The sequence below is a fragment of the Oncorhynchus mykiss genome, chromosome 21, assembly GCF_013265735.2.
Source record: "Oncorhynchus mykiss isolate Arlee chromosome 21, USDA_OmykA_1.1, whole genome shotgun sequence".
NCBI lineage: Eukaryota > Metazoa > Chordata > Actinopteri > Salmoniformes > Salmonidae > Oncorhynchus > Oncorhynchus mykiss.
In genome coordinates, this window is record NC_048585.1 from 51,985,920 (window position 1) to 52,013,178 (window position 27,259).

A 27,259-nucleotide genomic window follows, 5' to 3' on the forward strand; every position below is an offset into this window, starting at 1 on the left:
GACACAAATCAATATTGTTTCATTTGTGAATGTTATGCCATTGGGCTGGGTGGATTGATGTTAATAACTGGGCGTTGTACCGTTGTAAAGGGATGATGTATTCTCAGAGTGATCTCAATAGAATAAGGAGAGTTCAGAAGAAATAAAGTGGATGGTCTGAGAAAAGAGCATTGATCTGTTTGATATAATGCCTCGTTGGAGTTCCCAGCATGAGCTGGGTATTGATTTGGAATTCCTAAGAAAGTATAAATCAGATGAATGTTCAGCTCATGATAGTGTAGGAACCTAGGATTTAGAGCCGTGACATATCAGCATTAAACCTCAATGCATGGAACCATTCTGACCGGGCCAGGAATCTTATACTGAAAGGAGAGAGCTGGGTTTATTCCCACAGTCAGACTAACTTTCCCACTTTGAAAGAAGTGTGTTTTTTTTTCTGGTTGAGACTACAAATTAGAGCAATGTAAATGAACGGTAAAAGCAGTAAAAGACTCAGAGTGCACCACTGTAATAACTAGAGCACACACACACACACACACACACACACACACACACACACACACACACACACACACACACACACACAGGCAGGCACACACACATTAGGACTTCGCTTCATTCAATTAAATCCGGGCGAGTGAAAAGGGCCTTAGCGAAAACAGACCGGGAGCTCCAGCTCTTTTCCAGTTGAAGGTTAGAGTTTACAGCTGTGGGCAAATCATCCCCAGTAAATAATCCTGTTGTCCCGCTGCTCGCGAAAAGGAGCAAAATATCAATAGGATTCTTCTCAGTCGCAGCCGAGGCTCCCCGGACGGATGGTAATAACTGAAAACGTCGTAAAAAAGATAGACGGAAAGAGAGAGAGAAATGTATTAAAACGTCACGAGCTGGGTCTGTGCTGTTAAACACGGCGCATTGTATATTAGGAAGACCTGTGGAGATCAATGATTTGTCATTCACGTTGGCCTCCAATTATTTATGATCTCACTAGCCATTCCTTATTCAGCCCCGCTTTAGAATGCCAGATTTTTTACACATTACAAATTCCATTACAGATTTAGTGATAAAGCGGGACTGGGGTTTTTCAGGGAGGGGTGGGGGAGAGGCGGTGGGGGGGGGTAGTGTCCCTTGATCCAGATCATGAGCGCACGGGCAGGGATACATACACACTCAAGCATGGATGGAAGGAACGAAGCAAGGCCAATGGAGAGGAGAGAGGTGAGGGTGTCCAACCTGATGATCTATATAAGATGCTTGTGTTTGGCTCTGATATCGATAGTGACATTCTGGTATGTGGGTTCGGATGAGAGAAATAGAGAGCAAAAAGAAGGTGTGGGCTACGGGGAGGGTGACAATATTCATATTCAATATTAAAATAATAATGTCTACTAATATTCTAGGCTCAGAGTCCCAGTCCATACTCCCCTACCGCAAAGGTCATTATTTCAGGCTGTCAGTGGCTCCACTGACAAACGCTCTCTCGTGCTTGCACAACACACACACCGTATCAACCACCTTGCCAATGTACTGTATCCATTCGTATGAGTCGTCGGTTTACTTCAGCAAACCAGTATTGTTCTGATGAGGGTTACTCTTGGCTGGCTGACTGGCTGCAGACGTCAAGGGTTGAGTGTGTGTGTGTGTGTGTGTGTGTGTGTGTGTGTGTGTGTGTGTGTGTGTGTGTGTGTGTGTGTGTGTGTGTGTGTGTGTGTGTGTGTGTGTGTGTGTGTTTGACTATGAGCTGAGGCAGCTTATGTTTGGTGCCAATGTGTGTGTGAGTGTGTGTGAGTGTGAGTGTGTGAGTGCGTGTGTGTGTGTGTGTGTGTGTTTATGTCGAGCAGCAGGCGAGAGATTAACAGGCTCCTTAATGACTCTCGGTCTCTGCATGTCTGGGTCCACTCTGGGTCCAGATCACTGAGGCTAAAAGACTGAGGAGAGACCAACACCACGGACACAGACCACCACAGAGAAACAGTCATCCATTCAATGATGCCTGAAACATACCCCAGGCTGTCTGTGTCTGTCTGTCTCAGTATTTGTATGTTATGTGTGTGTGTGTGTGTGTGTGTGTCAGTGGTGGCTGCTGAGGGGCCATTGGCTTAATCACCTAGGCACCACACTGGGTCCATTTAGTCATCTGGGGAGATCACACTTGTCATTGCCATCATGTACAGGAAAAGAAACCATCGGAGAAGGAACAACAGCCACGGATAGCCAAGTGTTCCTTTGAGCCAGACATGGACCAGTGATGTCCGATGTGTTAAAGAACTATGAATCAATCTATGGCAAAAGCTGCCCTTGACAAAGAGGCATGTTGGACAAGAAGCCAAGAACATTGAGGGGAGAAGTAAAGAACATTAGCTACCACCATTTTATAGTTTTTCAATGAAGAGTTACTGTGCAGTACTGTGTTTCATCAGTGTGTGTTTTATTGTATTTCAATGAAGAGTTACTGTGCAGTACATCAGTGTGTGTTTGTGGTTGGAACGTACAGTATAGTTACTTAATATTCTTGTCATGAAAGCACCACAACGCATTACAGAAATATACTAGGCATTAAGAAGCAGGGTTGGACTTAATTCGAATTCTGAAATGTAAAAAAACCTTTAAAAAATTGCTTCTACTTTTCAGTTTATTGAGAAGCCATTGAAAATAAATGCAATTTTTTATATAACTGAATTGCAATTTAATTTTACTTCCTAAATTGACTGCCTTCAATTCCAAATGAGGCCAATCCTGTTAAGAAGCGGCAATTCAATGTCAGTCGTGTTTTTGGGGAGGAGATGCATTTCTATTTGTAAAGAAGTGTGTTCTGCGGCCCACGGCACTAACAGGGCGTCATGGTGTGGAGTGATCATTATCAATCACAGTAACCATCTGCACCTGTGTGTGTGTGAGTAAATGTTATGCCATGTGCATGTATGTGTTGATTGGTGTGTGGGAGGGAAGGAGGGGGGAGAGGGGATCACAAAATGCTTGAAGCGATAAACAGGAAAAAAGGGAAACAGGAGGAGAGATCATTTCTTCCTGAAAGGCCCGTTGCTGGGCAACCTAAAGACACTGACGTCAGGGACGCCCTAGACCTCTGACCTCCTTCCATCCCTCCTTCAATTCATCCATAATCAACAACCTCTTGCTGAGGAACTCCTACACACAAAGGAAGGTCTCTGACACACTCTGCCCTAGGTTTGGATAGTAGCAAAAGGTGATGTTGACCTATGCATTGTGTAGGAAAGCCGCAAATGATGTCTGTTTCCATTGCCATCGTGGAATGCATCATAACAGGTGAAAGTGACACAGTACCATACATTAAAAGTACTGGTGCTTTCTCTTTCCTACTGGGGCAAGTAACGCGTTACCCTGGAGCTCACTCCGCTAAAGAAAACTGATCAGAGCAACAGCCATGTTTGTCATTTTGGTTGTAAGAGTTGATCAGAGACGGTATTTATTCAAATGTAATAACCATATTATTTTGTATTTGTTATAATGCAGTGGCAAGCAACTTTGAATCAGGACAAACTCCCAAATGCTGGGAATTGAAGAAATGAGAAGCCTTGAGTGGTTGAAACAACTAGGACTTTAACAATAAGTGATTCCCCATCTAGTGCTCAGGTTGAACTTAAGGTGAAAAACGCATGATGAAAAAAGGCTACCCCATCCTGAGCCACGTAAAGGACTGTGTGTGTGTGTGTGTGTGTGTGTGTGTGTGTGTGTGTGTGTGTGTGTGTGTGTGTGCATGTGTGTATTCAGACAACGTGTCGCAACAGCCAGTCAGCTTTGGCACTCTAACTAATCAGACGTTTGAAGCTGTGATTTACAAACCGTCAACAAACACAATTGACTAATATAACACGTGATCCAAGTGCTCCGATAAATAATTGCTTTCACCCGTCTCCCTCTTCCCTCCCTTCCTCTCCTCTTCAATGTGCAACGAGACGCTAGGCCTTTGATAAAGCTAGCAAGTGGAGGGAGTGGGTCTCGAAGCAATTACCTCTGGCATTAATTGCCCTTTAATATGTGTCATGGTGAAGAAGCAATCAGTTTAGTAATTATGCTATGACGACCTGGAAAACGCCACCAATCCGTTCTGCCACAAAGCCATACAGTCTCTTTTGATTGGAGTCGAGCGTAGTTCAGTTGTTCACCCTGAGGACACACTTGGCCAGATGCTAGCTACGCTAACCTACCAAAGCCATACCTCAGGTAAACTGCCTCACGGACAAGTACATATGTCTCCAAATGGCGACAAAGCATTCTAGCTTTTTTATTGATATCTCAGGTTCTAAGAGAGGAAAACGACTCTGACCAGTGAAGTAGGCCAATACAGGGGGACGGAAAAGGTTGGCGGTGAGACTTGGTCTGAATGCCACGCTGTAGGTCGTGACGATGAAATGGAATGTACAGTAGAGATTGACTCCAGTCAAATACATTCAAGACACAATTGTTACATGTGGAAAATAAGATTTTCTTACCACAGTTATGTTATTTGAACAACCCTTCTAAATGCATATCACCGGGACACCTCAAGTGATGACATCCCATTCCCCTGCCACTATCTCCTGAGAAGCACAAAATACAGCCGCCAGTCCAAAAAGGTTTTTCCTTCCCTCTCACTTTGGGAGGCCAGAGTTGGCTCTCTACCATATGCTCCAACATCCTCCACTTCCCCCCTTTCATCCCTCCAGTCCCCCGGTGTCTGGGACGGAGCAGATAGTGATCCCCATCCTTGTATTTTTTTCTTGTTCCAGAGGATTTTCACCCAGTAAAGGAGCTGCATTAGTTGTATTTACGGTCCTGTATGAACTACAGCCACGGGGTTATGAGCGGTTCACACTGCATTTCTCGCCTAATGAGACACTTGCTAATTGCTCGGGCGGGAGCCGTCTCTCCCAGGGCCCCCGTCTTACGAATGCAGCGGAAGAGACGTGAGCGGCGGCGGAGGGAATATAAACAACACCAACAATGAGATGATGAGGGGAACAGGAGAGAGAGAGAGAGAGAGAGAGAGAGAGAGAGAGAGAGAGAGAGAGAGAGAGAGAGAGAGAGAGAGAGAGAGAGAGAGAGAGAGAGAGAGAGAGTGACATTCTTCTAAGGTCCCTTCAGGTACACTATATATACAAAAGTATGTGGACACCCCTTGAAATTAGTGGATTCGGCTATTGCTGACAGGTGTATGAAATCGACCAGACAGCCATGTAACAGACATCAGCAGTAGAATGGCCTTACTGAAGACCTCAGTGACTTTCAACGTGGCACCATCATAGGATGCCACCTTTCCAACAAGTCAGTTCATCAAATGTCTGCCCTGCTAGAGCTGTCCCCAGTCAAGTCAAAGTGATGCTTGTGTGGCCCACACTTTGCGGCTGAGCCGTTGTTGTTCCTAGACGTTTCCACTTCACAATAACAGCCGCACACAAGCCTAAGATCACCACACACAATGCCTTCTGTGCTTCCAACCTTGTGGCAACAGTTATACTTTGTGGCAACAATATTAACAGGCCCTTTCCTGTTTCAGCACGAGAATTCCCCCGTGCACAGAGTGAGGTCTATACAGAAATGGTTTGTCGAGATTGGTGTGGACAAACTTGACTGGCCTGCACAGAGCCTTGACCACAATCCCATCAAACACCTTTTGGATGAATTGGAATGCCGACTGCGAGGCAGGCTTAATCGCCCAACCTCACAAATGTTTTATTTAACCTTTATGTAACTAGGCAAGTCAGTAAAGAACAAATTCTTATTTACAATGACGGCCTAGGAACAGTGTGTTAACTGCCTTGTTCAGGGGTAGAGCAACAGATTTTTACCTTGTCAGCTCGGGGATTCGATATAACAAACTTTCCAGTTACTGGCTCAACGCTCTAACCACTAGGCTACCAGCCAACCTAATGCTCTTGCAGCTGAATGGAACGCAAGTCCCCGCAGCAATGTTCCAACATCTAGTGGAAAGCCTTCCCAGAAGACTGGAGGCTGTTATAGCAGCAAAGGGAGGACCAACTCCATATTAATGCCCATGATTTTGGAATGAGATGTTCGTTAAGCAGTGGTGTAGTTCTGGTGAGGAGGGTTTCTTTTCTTTATCAGATCAGGGGTTCTGGGGGGACGTTTTTTTTCTGCTCTCACGACCCTGTCTAATAATGTCTTCAGCATTTACTTTAGTGTTTTTCAAGGGTAAGATGGACACAGGCAAGACTATTATCTCGTTATATGCTCTGGAGCCAGAGAGTTTCCAGGCGGTGTTTTCCATGTTAAAGTTGTGTTGAACAGAGTACGGCTGCCAAGGTTCAGGCTCGACGTTCAAATTACAGAGAGAAGAGACATCTGACCCCTCAAATTAATCTCTCTTTCATTTCAGTCTTCTCAGGAGCAGATTGGCCACTTTCAGAGACGTCCCAGTTTGGTAGAGGGGGCTGAGACCCAGTGATGATCAGTCAACGATTCCTGTCAGCGAGGCGTGATGCTACATGCATCTCAATAATCAGCTCTGATCAAGACTGCTGAGAGTTCGAGAGAATGATGCTGCTGCTGCTGGTTGGTGAGAGTTATGGCTGTTAAAGGGCTGGTACTACCAATCTATTTCCTATAGACCATAAAGCCTACAATATTAGCCTAGCTAGAACATGGACTGACTGACGGATTGACAGGACTGACTCTGGGCCTATACACTTACCGCATTGCAAACTACATCACGACTCCACTCTCCCTAACAATCTTCTGCAACAGCAGGCTTGCCATGAAAATACCACAGAGTTTCTAAACCCAAAGGCGCACCATCGCGAACCTTCTGGCTTGCGAAACAGACCAAGCAGACCAGACCGCGGTTTGAGATGTCAATTAGAGAAGTGAAAAATTCTTCCTTAGTTGTTCATTTTTTCGAAATCTAAACACACAACCTAGATTGGAGCCCATGTCTTAAGCAATTGAACTTGTTATTACTCCAACCTCGTGAAGGTGACAAACTGACACCTTTTCATTTTTGTCAAAAACAACGCAGTTCAGTGCGACCGTTAGACCCGATGGATGACGTGTGAGCTTAGCTAGCCAACATTGCCGTGACATTCCCTACAAGTGTGATCTGGGATTTCTATTGGAGGAGCAGTTTTAGCTATCTACATACAGTCTTTGATGATACCATAGAAGAAGAAGAGGGAGAGATGAAGGAGAGAGAGGAGGGAGGGAGGGAGGGAGGGAGGGAGGGAGAGAGTAGGAGGGAGGGAGATGGAGGAGAGAGAGGAGGGAGGGGGAGATGGAGGAGAGAGATGGAGGAGAGAGAAGGAGGGAGCGAGAGATGAAGGAGAGAGAGAAATAGGAGGGAGGGAGGGAGGGAGGGAGGGAGGGAGGGAGGGAGGGAGGGAGGGAGGGAGGGAGGGAGGGAGGGAGGGAGGGAGGGAGGGAGGGAGGGGAGAAGAGTGTGTCTGAGAACTGCTGTGTTGCTGACCGACAAGCATGCCCTATGTGCTAGATGGCACGAAGCACCAGCAGCCGGCTATATTCGAACAACGCACCATGCAACTGAAGACACACACACACACAGAGTATTCTCTGTTCAGACTTTCGCTGAATAGAACAGAAAAAGGAGCAATCAAATCATTGGGCAGCTGCAAAACAAAGGGATCCTCTTAACTCCAGTGACTGACAAGTCCGGACGTGTCATTTCTTACAAACACAGTGTACACCCTCTGAAAACCATGGAGAAAAACATGTGAAGGACGACATGAACAGACGCAGCATCAGGTTAGCACAATGTGGCATAGACATGTACACACACGCACACACACACACACACACACACACACACACACACACACGCACACACGCACATACACACACACACACACACACACACACACACACACACACACACACACACACACACACACACACACACACACACACACACACACACACACACACGTGCACACCCATGCGCACAGAACGCTGAAAGCTAAGCCACACATTGCATGCACTTCCACAGCGGTGCATTCTGACTTAGTTACTGAGGAATACTGTGGAATACCAAGTGCTCCATTTATACACTATGCAGAAAAATGGACCAGTGCACCCGACACTGGCTCGGAATAACAAAGACTTTCACACAGAATGTGTATGTACGCGTGCGATACCCAGTTTCCTTTGTTTCTCTCCTTCCCACACACTCATCCAATAGAGATATCAGACGTCCACCTTCGCCAGCCTTTCCAGCTCAACATAGTGAACCCGTCACAGAGTGGGTCACTGGCAACAATACCACTCTAACCAAATAAAAAAGAGAGCCTCTCCAAAAGAACATGTCTCCAAATATTCTCTGTGGGTTGCCTTTGTTTCATTCTCAGTTGAGTTCATAGGATGGAACACTAGGAAAACTGGTGGAAAAATATGTGTTTTCGACAAACAAATGAAGAGAAGTAAACAGGTGGTTCTCTGTCTTTGGTTCAGCGTCCGACAGATAGCTGTCAATCAATCCTTCTCTCTGAAGTCTCCAATGGTCTTCCATTGTTCCTGTTATGAGGAAGCTCTCATAAATCATGCAGATAGATACAAGAGGAAAACATGAGAGAGACAGAGCAGTAGTCTCCAGTCTGGATTGTATGTGAGTTGTCTCATATATAGCATAAAACAATTATCTTTTGCCATTTATTCAAATATAACTGCCAGAAATCCTTTCCCAGCTGTCTTAGCCCCAAAACTGAGTAACTCTGTAGTCAGACTCAAACGAGCAGAGCACGTAGAGTGTAAAAGTAAAATCTGAGTCTGTGAGGAGAATGCCTAATGCTAGAAGTGTGTGACCAAAGCACTGAAAATATCACATCTCCTATGCATTAGAAGAACTGCCGGAGGGCTTGGGCCTCAACAACAGGCGTCAGAACAGCCCTTAGAACAGCTAACCTGGGCACTTCCCATTTTATCGCCCACAGCCTCCACATGTCACACCATGTTATGTCCACCAGGGAACAAAGGTGTGTGAATCTTCAAAGAGACTTACCTTCAGATAGAATGTGACCTATCCCATGCCAGTAACGGCGTCAGCCTCCGTAGAGCTTATCATGCAATAAAGATGATTGGATTAATGAGGACATTGAAATGTCTAGCCGTGTTTTTGTCCAGGCGTCTTGTTTCTGTGGTAATTTAGTGGTTTGTGGGAAATATTATCAAACATCACTGTCAAATATTGTGTGGTAAATAGCCGACAACAACAGTCCCTCCCGGCAGTTTTCTAGTAAATCCATATGCCTCATCTGTGTTCATAATCGGTGAGTGGAGCAACAGCGCTAGTTGACATCCAGGCTAGCGTAGGATTATAATTGAGTGCACTCTTGAAATGTAAAGATACTTTAGAAAAGAAGCCTCTCCTGCCCAAAGTAAGGAGTCGGAAACAACTGGATACATCTAGCTGTTAATCGGTCTCTCTACCAACCAAAACAAATGTGAGTGTTTTGGTGTGTGTCTTGCTCACCCCTTTCATGTGAGCGAGGCTCATCTCCTTTGTGGCCATCTGGCTATAGTGATAAAACACGCCGGGTGGAAGTCACACACACACACACACACACACACACACACACACACACACACACACACACACACACACACACACTGGCTTCCACAGTTCTAAGGCCTCACTCCTCTTTACAGCCAACAAGGGGGCCTGGACGGAGGACCACAAAGAGCAGGCCAGGGAGAATCAATATGTTAATTTAAGACTGGAATTAAAAAAAGGCCTGAAATCCTTCCATTCTTTAAGCTTCTTTGAGGAGAATTCTATTGATTTTCATATCTCTTTTTAGGGGTGGTGGGTGGATGCGTGTGGAGGGTGAGCAGTGAGGGGTCACGGTGTGTGTCTGAGCAGGCGTTTGAGTGAGTGTTTGCCTGTCTCAGTATGTCACTGGGGCAGATAACATAATTGCTCATCTCTGACTGTGTATGTGATCAAGACTGCAGTCACATGTGTAGCTGTGCTTATGAGATTCATTTTATTCTCAGGTACATTTCAACGAGCGTGCACGCTGCACTGCAGAATACTAAACACACTCTAGTGGCAGAGCAAGAGACCAAATATATAGTACCACACTGTTTGAGGAAAGGATTTGTGTGTGTGTGTGTGTGTGTGTGTGTGTGTGTGTGTGTGTGTGTGTGTGTGTGTGTGTGTGTGTGTGTGTGTGTGTGTGTGTGTGTACGCATGCTTGTTTAAAGTAAATATAAAGGCACCTTAAACATAAAGGCACCTTAAATATAAAGGCACCTTAAACATAAAGGCACCTTAAATATAAAGGCACCTTAAATATAAAGGCACCTTATATATAAAGGCACCTTACATATAAAGGCACCTTACATATAAAGGCACCTTAAATATAAAGGCACCTTACATATAAAGGCACCTTAAACATAAAGGCACCTTACATATAAAGGCACCTTAAATATAAAGGCACCTTAAATATAAAGTCACCTTAAATATAAAGTCACCTTATATATAAAGGCACCTTACATATAAAGGCACCTTACATATAAAGGCACCTTACATATAAAGGCACCTTACATATAAAGGCACCTTAAACATAAAGGCACCTTACATATAAAGGCACCTTACATATAAAGGCACCTTAAATATAAAGGCACCTTAAATATAAAGGCACCTTACATATAAAGGCACCTTACATATAAAGGCACCTTAAATATAAAGGCACCTTACATATAAAGAAACCTTGAAAGTTATTCAAATGCTCAACACCTGCTCTTTTCTAAAGCATAACACACGTTATCAGTGAAAATGCTTTTCTTTTCAAACCGATGGCTGGGAAGTCATTCGAGAACACATACAATGATACCTGAAGTTTAGCCACTCTATGGCCTTAGGCGAATGCAGGAGAAGAATCATGAACTATTGAGAGTACATTGTAATCCGCACACTGGTTCAGAGTAGTTACAGTACACTTCTAAACAGTCACTATTTTCAGATTCACAATGGTATGCATAGGCACAAAGAGTTGGAGAACGTCAGGGGCTCGTACACAGTCCTACCTTGCATTGGTGGAGAAAGGAAAATTCCTTGAAAAGTGACACATTACGTCTTCAAATCAGTGTTACACAAGCCAAGAAAGCTGAAGGATAGACGTCTTCAAATCAGATAACAAGACAGAATAGGAACTTGAATGTCACTGAGAACAAATATATTCCAGTGAAAGAACGGTAAAGGAGAGGTTTTTGTCTCTGCTCAAAGGCGGCGGTAAAGGATGTCTCTTCGGCTTTTTAGAACGCTATGGAAGAAACAGACAGGAACACAACAGCAGCACACAACACAACCATGCAGATAGTCAAGCTTATTAGTATATGGTCGGAGGAGAGAAGAGAAGTGAGACCTAGCCAGCAGCCAATAGCACTCTCAGTTTAATATATATTATAATATATGAAGGTGTCTGAGCCGACCTGAAAAAGACCTTTCAGACATCAAACTTATACATCTCAAAATCAAATGTTAAGAAAAATAAAACCTGCTTTGCCCTTCAAAAGTTATCCTAATTGTGGCTGATTATTGTTGAGAATGTTCCGCAACAGCACAAGCAATGGTCAGCAAACCAAAGGGATAGGGGCCTACTAGCGAGGCGCAGAGGTCCAGTGACCTAGTGTGCTGCGTCTCTGTTGGAAGCCGCTGATTGATGAAAGTCTGCCATTAGACAGTCAGTAGAACTGGTTTAATCAGAAATAAATGACTCCCTCAGTGTTAGTCCTCACTCTTCAGTCACCGGTTAGGTCATTTTAGCTCTACACTATAGAGGATACCATTAGACAAGATAATGTCAATGTCGATATTCTCTTGGTTAGGCGGATGGTGAATAGACTTTGTAGTCGGTATGAAACATTGGTTTTACTGGGTGCTACGTCAGGTGGTAGCAATTGCTATAGAACGAGCTTGATCTCTAGGAGATATTATGGTTGTTGGTAAATGTGTAGAGACTTTGGGGCTGGCTGCTGGAGGGATTGCTCTCTCTCTCTACCCCCCCACACACACACACACACAAACACCAATCTCTCCAATCTTTAAAAATAAATCTGGATATTAAACTCACTAATAGCCCCACTGACACTTTGCTGAGCTAGGAGAGCATAGGCATCGGCGTGCCTCTCTTCCCCTCTCCTCCAATTATTCTACCCTCAAACTCATCACAGGCAAGATAAGAGGAGGTCAATATGGATCTGAGTTTAACTCCTTAATAAGATAACAAAGTAAACCCACTGCTCTATGAACCTTGAACTGTATCTCTCTGGCCGTGTTCTAGATGAATTTAGCCTGTGGGGGATATGGATAGAATGCTAACTCACTCCAAATGAGCCTCTCATACTAACAAGCGTTCATATCTTAATGTGTCACTAGGGAGGCGCCAGAGAGCTATCAAACACAGACCCAAAAGATACTGCAAACCAAGCACGACATACTGTATATCACCTGCAACTGAAAGTAGTCTATACCCATTTATAAACTGGGTAGTTCGAGCCCTGAATGCTGATTCCGTGTTGCGTTGCGCCTAAGAACAGCCCTTAGCCGTGGTATATTGGCCATATACCACACCCCCTAGGGGCTTATTGCTTAAATACAACCAGACCACTCTACACAACTCAACACTTACACAACCTACACACAACCTTCACACAACATACACAACCTTCACACAACCCAGCACGGCGATGTTGTACTCACGGTCGCTACAGAAGGAGCCTCCATAGGACGTCATGGTGCAGTCGCAGGAGAAGCCCTCCCACTGCTGGAGACACACCCCCTGATTGTAGCAGGAGTCCTCCGTACAGGTGGTGCTAGGTCCTGGGGGGATTGGATGGAGAACAAGGTCATTGTACACTCATACATTTGTTGTATGTCAATCTATGTGAGGACATTGGAAAATAACTGTAATCATAAATCCTAAGGCTCAGGCAACATTTGCACTGAGCTAAAGGGTAGAGATTCCGCTTTCAATGTGCGGGACTCTAACCCGGAAGCTCATAAAAAATCCTGCTATGCCCTCCGGCGAACCATCAAACAGGAAAAGTGTCAATACAGAGCTAAGATTGAATCGTACTACACCGGCACCGACCCTCGTCTTGTGTGGCAGGGCTTGCAAACATTTACAGACTACAAAGGGAAGCACAGCCGCGAGCTGCCCAGTGACAAGAGCCTACCAGACGAACTAAATCACTTCTATGCTCACTTCAAGGCAAGCAACACAGAGGCATGCATGAGAGCATCAGCTGTTCCGGACTAATGTGTGATCACGCTCTCCATAGCCGACGTGAGTAAGACCTTTAAACAGGTCAACATTCACAAGGCTGCGGGGCCAGACAGATTACTAGGATGTGTGCTCCGGGCATGTCCTGACTAACTGGCAGGTGTCTTCACCGACATTTTCAACATGTCCCTGATTGAGTTTGTAATACCAACATGTTTCAAGCAGACCACCATAATCCCTGTGCCCAAGAAAGGCAACCTGCCTAAATGACAACTAACCCGTAGAACTCACGTCCGTAGCCATGAAGTGCTATGAAAGGCTGGTAATGGCTCACATCAACACCATTATCCCAGAATCCCTAGACCCACTCCAATTTGCATACTCCCCAAACAGATCCACAGATGATGCAATCTCTATTGCACTCCACACTGCCCTTTCCCACCTGGACAAAAGAAACACCTACGTGAGAATGCTATTCATTGACTACATTTCAGCGTTCAAAACCATAGTGCCCTCAAAGCTCATCACTAAGCTAAGGATCCTGGGACTAAACACCTCGCTCTTTAACTGGATCCTGGACTTCCTGACGGGCCACCTCCAGGTGGTGAGGGTAGGTAGCAACACATCTGCCACGCTGATCCTCAACACTGGAGCCCCTCAAGGGTGTGTGCTCAGTCCCCTCCTGTACTCCCTGTTCACCCACGACTGCGTGGCCAGGCACGACTCCAACACCATCATTAAGTTTGTGGACGACACAACAGTGGTAGGCCTGATCACCGACAATGACGAGACAGAATAACGATTGTGCCAGAATAACGTAACGTAACGTAACCATAACTCAACGTAACCAACACTAAGGAGATGATTGTGGACTACAGGAAACGGAGGAACAAGCACGCCCCCATTCTCGTAGAGGAGCAGGTTGAGAGCTTCAAGTTCCTTGGTGTCCACATCACCAACAAACCCTTAATTGTCGAAACACACCAAGACAGTCATGAAGAGGGGACGACAGAGCCTATTCCCCCTCAGGAAACTAAAAAGATTTTGCATGGAGATTTTGCATTCAGATCCTCAAAAGGTTCCACAGCTGCAACATCGAGAGCATCCTGACTGGTTGCCTGGTACGGCAACTGCTTGGCCTCCGACCGCACGGCACTACAGAGGGTAGTGCGTACGGCCCAGTACATCACTGGGCCTAAGCTGCCGCCATCCAGGACCTCTACACCAGGAGGTGTCAGAGAAAGGCCCTAAAAATTGTCCAAGTCCCCAGCCACCCCAGTCATAGACTGTTCTCTCTACAACCGCATGGCAAGTGGTACCGGAGCGCAAATGTCTAGGACCAAAAGGCTTCTCAACAGTCTTTACGCCAAAGCCATAAGACTCCTGAACAGGTAATCAAATGGCTACCCGGACTATTTGCATTATGTGCCTCCTCCCACCCCCTCTTTTACGCTACTGCTACTCTCTGTTTTTCTTATATGCATAGTCACTTTAACTATACACTCATGTACATACTACCTCAACTAGCCCGACTAACCGGTGCCCCTGCACATTGGCTACCCGGACTATCTGCATTGTGTCCCGCCACCCCCCACCCGCCAACCTCTTTTTTACGCTACTGCTACTCTCTGTTTATCATATACGCATAGTCACTTTAACCATACCTACATGTACTGTACATACTACCTCAATCAGCCTGACTAACCGCTGCCTGTATATAGCCTCTCTACTGTATATAGCCTCTCTACTGTATATAGCCTCTCTACTGTATATAGCCTCTCTACTGTATATAGCCTCTCTACTGTATAAAGCCTCTCTACTGTATATAGCCTCTCTACTGTATATAGCCTCGTTACTGTATATAGCCTCTCTACTGTATATAGCCTCTCTACTGTATATAGCCTCTCTACTGTATATAGCCTCTCTACTGTATATAGCCTCTCTACTGTATAAAGCCTCTCTACTGTATATAGCCTCTCTACTGTATAAAGCCTTTCTACTGTATATAGCCGCTCAACTGTATATAGCCTCTCTACTGTATGTAGCCTCGCTACTGTATATAGCCTCGCTACTGTATATAGCCTCGCTACTGTACATAGCCTTTCTACTGTATATAGCCTATCTACTGTATATAGCCTCTCTACTGTATATAGCCTCGTTACTGTATATAGCCTCTCTACTGTATAAAGCCTCTACTGTATATAGCCTCTACTGTATATAGCCTCTCTACTGTATATAGCCTCGTTACTGTATATAGCCTCTCTCCTGTATATAGCCTCTCTACTGTATATAGCCTCGTTACTGTATATAGCCTCTTTACTGTATATAGCCTCGTTACTTTATATAGCCTCTCTACTGTATATAGCCTCTCTACTGTATATAGCCTCTCTACTGTATAAAGCCTTGCTACTGTATATAGCCTCTACTGTATATAGCATCTCTACTGTATATAGCCTCGTTACTGTATATAGCCACTCTACTGTATATAGCCTCGTTACTGTATATAGCCTCGTTACTGTATATAGCCTCTCTACTGTATATAGCCTCTCTACTGTATATAGCCTCTCTACTGTATATAGCCTCTCTACTGTATATAGCCTCTCTACTGTATAGAGCCTCTCTACTGTATATAGCCTCTCTACTGTATAGAGCCTCTCTACTGTATGTAGCCTCGCTACTGTATATAGCCTCTCTACTGTATATAGCCTCTCTACTGTATATAGCCTCTCTACTGTATATAGCCTCTCTACTGTATATAGCCTCGTTACTGTATATATCCTCTCTACTGTATATAGCCTCTCTACTGTATATAGCCTCTCTACTGTATATAGCCTCGTTACTGTATATAGCCTCTCTACTGTATATAGCCTCTCTACTGTATATAGCCTCTCTACTGTATAGAGCCTCTCTACTGTATATAGCCTCCCTACTGTATATAGCCTCTCTACTGTATATAGCCTCTCTACTGTATATAGCCTCTCTACTGTATATAGCCTCTCTACTGTATATAGCCTCTCTACTGTATATAGCCTCCCTACTGTATATAGCCTCTCTACTGTATATAGCCTCTCTACTGTATATAGCCTCTCTACTGTATATAGCCTCTCTACTGTATATAGCCTCTCTACGGTATATAGCCTCCCTAATGTATATAGCCTCTCTACTGTATATAGCCTCTCTACTGTATATAGCCTCTCTACTGTATACAGCCTCCCTACTGTATATAGCCTCTCTACTGTATATAGCCTCGTTACTGTATATAGCCTCTCTCCTGTATATAGCCTCTCTACTGTATATAGCCTCTCTACTGTATATAGCCTCTCTACTGTATATATCCTCTCTACTGTATATAGCCTCCCTACTGTATATAGCCTCTCTACTGTATATAGCCTCGTTACTGTACATAGCCTCTCTCCTGTATATAGCCTCTCTACTGTATATAGCCTCTCTACTGTATATAGCCTCTCTACTGTATCTAACCTCTCTACTGTATATAGCCTCGTTACTGTATATAGCCTCTCTCCTGTATATAGCCTCTCTACTGTATATAGCCTCGTTACTGTATATAGCCTCTCTCCTGTATATAGCCTCTCTACTGTATATAGCCTCTCTACTGTATATAGCCTCTCTCCTGTATATAGCCTCTCTACTGTATATAGCCTCTCTACTGTATAACGCCTCTCTACTGTATATAGCCTCTCTACTGTATATAGCCTCTCTACTGTATATAGCCTCTCTACTGTATATAGCCTCGTTACTGTATATAGCCTCTCTACTGTATATAGCCTCTCTACTGTATATAGCCTCTCTACTGTATATAGCCTCTCTACTGTATATAGCCTCGTTACTGTATATAGCCTCGTTACTGTATATAGCCTCTCTACTGTATATAGCCTTGTTACTGTATATAGCCTCTCTACTGTATATAGCCTCTCTACTGTATATAGCCTCTCTACTGTATATAGCCTCGTTACTGTATATAGCCTCTCTACTGTATATAGCCTCTCTACTGTATATAGCCTCTCTACTGTATATAGCCTCTCTACTGTATATAGCCTCGTTACTGTATATAGCCTCGTTACTGTATATAGCCTTTCTACTGTATATAGCCTCGTTACTGTATATAGCCTCGTTACTGTATATAGCCTCGTTACTGTATATAGCCTCGTTACTGTATATAGCCTCTCTCCTGTATATAGCCTCTCTACTGTATATAGCCTCTCTACTGTATAACGCCTCTCTACTGTATATAGCCTCTCTACTGTATATAGCCTCTCTACTGTATATAGCCTCTCTACTGTATATAGCCTCTCTACTGTATGTAGCCCCTCTACTGTATATAGCCTCTCTACTGTATGTAGCCCCTCTACTGTATATAGCCTCGTTACTGTATATAGCCTCGTTACTGTATATAGCCTCTCTCCTGTATATAGCCTCTCTACTGTATATAGCCTCTCTACTGTATATAGCCTCTCTACTGTATATAGCCTCGTTACTGTATATAGCCTCGTTACTGTATATAGCCTCGTTACTGTATATAGCCTCTCTACTGTATATAGCCTCTCTACTGTATATAGCCTCTCTACTGTATAAAGCCTCTCTACTGTATATAGCCTCTCTACTGTATATAGCCTCTCTACTGTATATAGCCTCCCTACTGTATATAGCCTCTCTACTGTATATAGCCTCTCTACTGTATATAGCCTCTCTAATGTATATAGCCTCGTTACTGTATATAGCCTCTCTACTGTATATAGCCTCTCTACTGTATATAGCCTCTCTACTGTATATAGCCTCTCTACTGTATATAGCCTCTCTACTGTATATAGCCTCTCTACTGTATATAGCCTCTCTACTGTATATAACCTCTCTACTGTATATAGCCTCTCTACTGTATATAGCCTCTCTACTGTATATAGTCTCTCTACTGTATATAGCCTCTCTACTGTATATAGCCTCTCTACTGTATATAACCTCTCTACTGTATATAGCCTCTCTACTGTATATAGCCTCTCTACTGTATATAGCCTCTCTACTGTATATAGCCTCTCTACTGTATATAGCCTCTCTACTGTATATAGCCTCTCTACTGTATAAAGCCTCTCTACTGTATATAGCCTCTCTACTGTATATAGCCTCTCTACTGTATAAAGCCTCTCTACTGTATATAGCCTCTCTACTGTATATAACCTCTCTCCTGTATATAGCCTCTCTACTGTATATAGCCTCTCTACTGTATATAACCTCTCTACTGTATATAGCCTCTCTACTGTATATAGCCTCCCTACTGTATATAGCCTCCCTACTGTATATAGCCTCTCTACTGTATATAGCCTCCCTACTGTATATAGCCTCTCTACTGTATATAGCCTCCCTACTGTATATAGCCTCTCTACTGTATATAGCCTCCCTACTGTATATAGCCTCTCTACTGTATATAGCCTCCCTACTGTATATAGCCTCTCTACTGTATATAGCCTCTCTACTGTATATAGCCTCTCTACTGTATATAGCCTCTCTACTGTATATAGCCTCCCTACTGTATATAGCCTCCCTACTGTATATAGCCTCTCTACTGTATATAGCCTCCCTACTGTATATAGCCTCTCTACTGTATATAACCTCACTACTGTATAGAGCCTCTCTACTGTATAGAGCCTCTCTACTGTATATAGCCTCTCTACTGTATAAAGCCTCTCTACTGTATATAGCCTCTCTACTGTATATAGCCTCTCTACTGTATAAAGCCTCTCTACTGTATATAGCCTCTCTACTGTATATAACCTCTCTCCTGTATATAGCCTCTCTACTGTATATAGCCTCTCTACTGTATATATCCTCTCTACTGTATATAGCCTCTCTAATGTATATGGCCTCTCTACTGTATATAGCCTCTCTACTGTATATAGCCTCTCTACTGTATAAAGCCTCTCTACTGTATATAGCCTCTCTACTGTATATAACCTCTCTCCTGTATATAGCCTCTCTACTGTATATAGCCTCTCTACTGTATATAACCTCTCTCCTGTATATAGCCTCTCTACTGTATATAGCCTCTCTACTGTATATATCCTCTCTACTGTATATAGCCTCTCTACTGTATATAGCCTCTCTACTGTATATAGCCTCTCTACTGTATAAAGCCTCTCTACTGTATATAGCCTCTCTACTGTATATAGCCTCTCTACTGTATATAACCTCTCTCCTGTATATAGCCTCTCTACTGTATATAGCCTCTCTACTGTATATAGCCTCTCTACTGTATAAAGCCTCGTTACTGTATATATCCTCTCTACTGTATATAGCCTCTCTACTGTATAAAGCCTCTCTACTGTATATAGCCTCTCTACTGTATATAGCCTCTCTACTGTATATAGCCTCTCTACTGTATATAGCCTCTCTACTGTATATAGCCTCTCTACTGTATATAGCCTCTCTACTGTATATAGCCTCTCTACTGTATATAGCCTCTCTACTGTATATAGCCTCTCTACTGTATATAGCCTCTCTACTGTATATAGCCTCTCTACTGTATATAGCCTCTCTACTGTATATAGCCTCTCTACTGTATATAGCCTCCCTACTGTATATAGCCTCTCTACTGTATATAGCCTCTCTACTGTATATAGCCTCTCTACTGTATATAACCTCTCTCCTGTATATAGCCTCTCTACTGTATATAGCCTCTCTACTGTATATAGCCTCGCTACTGTATATAGCCTCTCTACTGTATAGAGCCTCACTACTGTATATAGCCTCTCTACTGTATATAGCATCTCTACTGTATATAGCCTCTCTACTGTATATAGCCTCTCTACTGTATATAGCCTCTCTACTGTATATAGCCTCTCTACTGTATATAGCCTCTCTACTGTATATAGCCTCCCTACTGTATATAGCCTCTCTACTGTATATAGCCTCTCTACTGTATATAGCCTCTCTACTGTATATAGCCTCTCTACTGTATATAGCCTCCCTACTGTATATAGCCTCTCTACTGTATATAGCCTCTCTACTGTATATAGCCTCTCTACTGTATATAGCCTCTCTACTGTATATAACCTCTCTCCTGTATATAGCCTCTCTACTGTATATAGCCTCTCTACTGTATATAGCCTCCCTACTGTATAGAGCCTCTCTACTGTATATAACCTCGCTCCTGTATATAACCTCTCTCCTGTATATAGCCTCTCTACTGTATATAGCCTCTCTACTGTATATAGCCTCTCTACTGTATATAACCTCTCTCCTGTATATAGCCTCTCTACTGTATATAGCCTCTCTACTGTATATAGCCTCTCTACTGTATATAACCTCTCTACTGTATATAGCCTCTCTACTGTATATAACCTCTCTCCTGTATATAGCCTCTCTACTGTATATAGCCTCTCTACTGTATATAGCCTCTCTACTGTATATAGCCTCTCTACTGTATATAGCCTCTCTACTGTATATAGCCTCTCTACTGTATATAGCCTCTCTACTGTATATAACCTCTCTACTGTATATAGTCTCTCTACTGTATATAGCCTCTCTACTGTATATAGCCTCTCTACTGTATATAGCCTCTCTACTGTATATAGCCTCTCTACTGTATATAGCCTCTCTACTGTATATAGCCTCTCTACTGTATATAGCCTCTCTACTGTATATAGCCTCCCTACTGTATATAGCCTCTCTACTGTATATAGCCTCTCTACTGTATATAGCCTCTCTACTGTATATAGCCTCTCTACTGTATATAGCCTCCCTACTGTATATAGCCTCTCTACTGTATATAGCCTCTCTACTGTATATAGCCTCTCTACTGTATATAGCCTCTCTACTGTATATAGCCTCTCTACTGTATATAGCCTCCCTACTGTATATAGCCTCGCTACTGTATATAGCCTCTCTACTGTATATAGCCTCTCTACTGTATATAGCCTCTCTACTGTATATAGCCTCTCTACTGTATATAGCCTCTCTACTGTATATAGCCTCTCTACTGTATATAGCCTCTCTACTGTATATAGCCTCTCTACTGTATATAGCCTCTCTACTGTATATAGCCTCCCTACTGTATATAGCCTCTCTACTGTATATAGCCTCTCTACTGTATATAGCCTCTCTACTGTATATAGCCTCTCTACTGTATATAGCCTCTCTACTGTATATAGCCTCCCTACTGTATATAGCCTCTCTACTGTATATAGCCTCTCTACTGTATATAGCCTCCCTACTGTATATAGCCTCTCTACTGTATAGAGCCTCTCTACTGTATATAGCCTCCCTACTGTATATAGCCTCTCTACTGTATAGAGCCTCTCTACTGTATATAGCCTCTCTACTGTATATAGCCTCTCTACTGTATATAGCCTCTCTACTGTATATAGCCTCCCTACTGTATATAGCCTCTCTACTGTATATAACCTCTCTACTGTATATAGCCTCTCTACTGTATATAGCCTCTCTACTGTATATAGCCTCCCTACTGTATATAGCCTCTCTACTGTATATAACCTCTCTACTGTATATAGCCTCTCTACTGTATATAGCCTCTCTACTGTATATAGCCTCTCTACTGTATATAGCCTCTCTACTGTATATAGCCTCTCTACTGTATATAGCCTCTCTACTGTATATAGCCTCTCTACTGTATATAGCCTCTCTACTGTATATAGCCTCTCTACTGTATATAACCTCTCTACTGTATATAGCCTCTCTACTGTATATAGCCTCTCTACTGTATATAGCCTCGTTACTGTATATAGCCTCTCTACTGTATATAGCCTCTCTACTGTATATAGCCTCTCTACTGTATATAGCCTCCCTACTGTATATAGCCTCTCTACTGTATATAGCCTCTCTACTGTATATAACCTCTCTACTGTATATAGCCTCTCTAATGTATATAGCCTCTCTACTGTATATAACCTCTCTACTGTATATAGCCTCTCTACTGTATATAGCCTCTCTACTGTATATAGCCTCTCTACTGTATATAGCCTCTCTACTGTATATAGCCTCTCTACTGTATATAGCCTCTCTACTGTATATAGCCTCTCTACTGTATATAGCCTCCCTACTGTATATAGCCTCTCTACTGTATATAACCTCTCTACTGTATATAGCCTCTCTACTGTATATAGCCTCTCTACTGTATATAGCCTCCCTACTGTATATAGCCTCTCTACTGTATATAGCCTCTCTACTGTATATAGCCTCTCTACTGTATATAGCCTCTCTACTGTATATAGCCTCTCTACTGTATATAGCCTCTCTACTGTATCTAACCTCTCTACTGTATATAGCCTCGTTACTGTATATAGCCTCTCTACTGTATATAGCCTCTCTACTATATATAGCCTCTCTACTGTATATAGCCTCTCTACTGTATATAGCCTCTCTACTGTATATAGCCTCTCTACTGTATATAGCCTCTCTACTGTATATAGCCTCTCTACTGTATATAGCCTCTCTACTGTATATAGCCTCTCTACTGTATCTAACCTCTCTACTGTATATAGCCTCGTTACTGTATATAGCCTCTCTACTGTATATAGCCTCTCTACTGTATATAGCCTCTCTACTGTATATAGCCTCTCTACTGTATATAGCCTCTCTACTGTATATAGCCTCTCTACTGTATATAGCCTCTCTACTGTATATAACCTCTCTACTGTATATAGCCTCTCTACTGTATCTAACCTCTCTACTGTATATAGCCTCGTTACTGTATATAGCCTCTCTACTGTATCTAACCTCTCTACTGTATATAGCCTCGTTACTGTATATAGCCTCTCTACTGTATCTAACCTCTCTACTGTATATAGCCTCGTTACTGTATATAGCCTCTCTACTGTATCTAACCTCTCTACTGTATATAGCCTCGTTACTGTATATAGCCTCTCTACTGTATCTAACCTCTCTACTGTATATAGCCTCGTTACTGTATATAGCCTCTCTACTGTATATAGCCTCTCTACTGTATATAGCCTCTCTACTGTATCTAACCTCTCTACTGTATATAGCCTCGTTACTGTATATAGCCTCTCTACTGTATCTAACCTCTCTACTGTATATAGCCTCGTTACTGTATATAGCCTCTCTACTGTATATAGCCTCTCTACTGTATATAGCCTCTCTACTGTATATAGCCTCTCTACTGTATATAGCCTCTCTACTGTATATAGCCTCTCTACTGTATATAACCTCTCTACTGTATATAGCCTCTCTACTGTATATAGCCTCCCTACTGTATATAGCCTCTCTACTGTATATAGCCTCTCTACTGTATATAGCCTCTCTACTGTATATAGCCTCTCTACTGTATATAGCCTCTCTACTGTATATAGCCTCTCTACTGTATATAGCCTCTCTACTGTATATAGCCTCTCTACTGTATATAGCCTCTCTACTGTATATAGCCTCTCTACTGTATATAGCCTCTCTACTGTATATAGCCTCTCTACTGTATATAGCCTCCCTACTGTATCTAACCTCTCTACTGTATATAGCCTCTCTACTGTATATAGCCTCTCTACTGTATATAGCCTCTCTACTGTATATAGCCTCTCTACTGTATATAGCCTCTCTACTGTATATAGCCTCTCTACTGTATATAGCCTCTCTACTGTATATAGCCTCTCTACTGTATATAGCCTCCCTACTGTATATAGCCTCTCTACTGTATATAGCCTCTCTACTGTATATAGCCTCTCTACTGTATATAACCTCTCTACTGTATATAGCCTCTCTACTGTATATAGCCTCCCTACTGTATATAGCCTCTCTACTGTATATAGCCTCTCTACTGTATATAGCCTCTCTACTGTATATAGCCTCTCTACTGTATATAGCCTCTCTACTGTATATAGCCTCTCTACTGTATATAGCCTCTCTACTGTATATAGCCTCTCTACTGTATATAGCCTCGCTAATGTTTTTTTTTTCTTTTTTTTTTACAGCTGTTTTTATTTCTTTACTTATCTATTGTTCACCTAATATATATTTTTTTACTTAAAAATTGCTTTGTTGGTTAAAGCCTGAAAGTAAGCGTTTCACTGTAAGGTTGTATTTGGCGCACGTGACATATACACTTTGATTTGATTTGAAGGTGTCAATTTATACATCTATACTGCTTTTTGTCAATGTGGGCAAACTGTAATCCTCTGTAGGGTACTCAGGGGGAACAGGTTCAATACATGTAATGTATGTCACTCTGGAGAAGAGCGTCTGCTACTAAAACGTCAAATATAATGACATAAAGACCTGTTTATGTCAATATGGGAATATAGGGGACTAACTGTAATCATATCCATAACATGGGTTATTTGGTCCATTGTGATTTAATCAAGGTTGGTCAAAAAGTCTTAAAGCTGAATTTAATATTTATTCTAGGTTTAAACCTGAATTCCAGGTAGTCATTTAACTGGGAGTCATATTAGTTGATTTGAATGTTGAAAGAGTGGGGAATGTTCGGGTCGAACCGAGTTGAAAGAGAAAGGGGACTTAACAATGACATGGATGGCTGTGCTCATTAAAATTCTCCAATTAGAAAAAGCAACTATTGTAATTTCTCAGCGGAGTTCCCGAGCACATGAGAGTGATAAGTGAATTGCATGTTAGCCAGGAGGTATTCAAAACAACTGTGCCTCTGTTATCAAACCCATTAATACCTGCTGATGCTTCAGATTACCAATGACCCATAGAAAACCATAGCTGGATAATTAACAGGTAGACCTTCCATGTCACTTGCATTTAGTATGTGATTAAAAAAACAAGTAATGAAAGCTTAATTTATTATTCAACAGGCAAATATGTTCTTAATTAAATCATAAGCCTGACTTAGATTATAGTTTTTTTTGTTCAATGGCCCGCGCTCTAAAAATAAGTTATTTAAGATGATCAGTTAAAAGAAGCTTGATCTTTTGGACAGAAAAGTGACAGACCATTTAGGGAGAACTAACATATTATGAAGTCAATTAGTCAAATACACTTACAAAGCATGCACAGTCATTTATTTCAAAAGATGTTACTATTTACACGTCTTAAGAGCAGACCAATTAAGCCAAAACTTTGAAATGTATAAGAGCGCAGGTCATTTCCTCAATGTTATTCCAAAATGGCCACTTTAAAGGAGATGTCGTCATTTTATCACTTCCTGTTTTAATTGCCCGCTGCTGTGATTACTCCATCAATCAGGTCTTAATACATGAACCCTAGAGTCTCTAATTAAACATTTTGCTATAATTATTATTGAAGTCAATCACAATATTATCACAGTGTTACACACTATTGATCAGCTGCTGCAACAACAACAACCATGGTGTATGGTTCAGAATTTTGTTTAGCACCTTTTGAGTAAGAGGTTGTAAACTTGTCATTGAGATGCCTTGTATTTGGTGTGAGCAGTGGAGTTGTAAACTTGTCATAAAAAAATACACTATGAAGTGCATTCGGGAAATATTCAGACCTCTTTTCCACATGTAGTTACTTTACAGTCTTATTCTAAAATGGATTAAATAGTCATCAATCTACACACAATAACCCATAACGACAAAGCAAAAACAATTTCTTAGATTTTTTTTGCAAATGTATTAAATAAAAACAACTGAAATATCACATTTAAATAAGTATTCAGACGCTTTACTCAGTACTTTGCTGAAGCACCTTGGTCAGCGATTACAGCCTTGAGTCTTCTTGGGTATGACGCTACAAGCTTGGCACACCTGTATTTGGGGAGTTTCTCCTATTCTTCTCTGCAGATCCTCTCAAGCTCTGTCAGGTTGGATGGGGAGCGTCGCAGCACAGTTATTTTCAGGTCTTTTCAGAGTTGTTCGATCGGATTCAAGTCCGGGCTATGGCTGGGTCACTCAAGGCCCTTCTCCCCTGATTGCTCAGTTTGTCCGGGCAGCCAGCTCTAGGTAGAGTCTTGGTGGTTCCAAACGTCTTCATTTGAAGAAGGATGCAGGCCAATGTGTTCTTGGGGACCTTCAATGCTGCAGAATTGTTTTGGTACCCTTCCCCAGATCTGTGCCTCGACACAATCCTGTCTCTGAGCTCTGTGGACAATTCCTTCAACCTCATGGATTGGTTTTTGCTCTGACATGCACTGCCAACTGTGGGACCTTATATAGACAGGTGTGTGCCTTTCCAAATCATGTCCTATCAATTGAATTTACCACAGGTGGACTCCAATCAGGTTGTAGAAACATCTCAATAATGATCAATGGAAACCAGACGATCCTGAGCTCAAATTCGAGTCTCATAGCAAAGGGTCTGAGTACTTATGTAAATAAGGTATTCGTGCGATAACCTGTTTTAGCGTTGTAATTATGGGGTGTCCACTAATGTGGAAAAAGTCAAGGGGTCTGAATACTTTCCGAATGCACTGTATGGACAAATGTTTCTGGACACCCTTCAAATTCATGGTTAGGCTATTTTAGCCACACCCGTTGCTGACAGGTATACCAAATGGAGCACACAGCTATGCAATCTCTATAGACAAACATTGGCAGTAGAAAAGCCTCACTGAAGAGCTCAGTGACTTTGAACATGGCACCGTCATAGGATGCCACCTTTCCAACAAGTCAGTTCGTCAAATTTCTGCCCTGTTAGAGCTGCCCCGGTCGCCTGTAAGGGCTGTTATTTTGAAATGGAAATGTTTAAGAGAAACAACAGCTCAGACACAAAGTGGTAGGCCACACAAGCTCACAGAACGGGACCGCCGAGTGCTAAAAATCGCCTGTCATCGTTTGCCTCTGGAAGGTCAGCACAGGTCGGTAGCTTCATGAAATGTGTTTCCATTGCCACACACAAGCCTAAGATCATCATTCAATGCTAAAAGTCGTCTGGAGAGGTGTAAAGCTCGCCACCATTGGAAACGCGTTCTCTGGAGTGATCCCGCTTTACCATCTGGCAGTCAATCAGATGAATCTGAGTTTGGCGGATGCCAGGAGAACGTTACCTGCCTCAATACATACTGCCAACTGTAAGGCCCCTTAGTTTCAGTGAAGGGAAGTCTTAGCGCTAAAGCATACATTGACGTTCTAGACCATTCTGTA

At 42.6% G+C, this 27,259-nt stretch overlaps 1 protein-coding gene across 4 annotated transcripts in view; it reads right to left on the reverse strand.

Moving 5' to 3' along the window:
- The window catches only part of LOC110500696 (neurexin-2), a 1,070,834-nt gene that overhangs the window by 415,521 nt on the left and 628,054 nt on the right, over positions 1–27,259 (reverse strand). For all 4 annotated transcript variants that reach the window (XM_036958142.1, XM_036958143.1, XM_036958144.1 and 1 more), the window contains one exon: positions 12,689–12,808. In XM_036958142.1, coding sequence (XP_036814037.1) covers positions 12,689–12,808 — 120 coding nt within the window. The remainder of the gene's footprint in view (positions 1–12,688; positions 12,809–27,259) is intronic.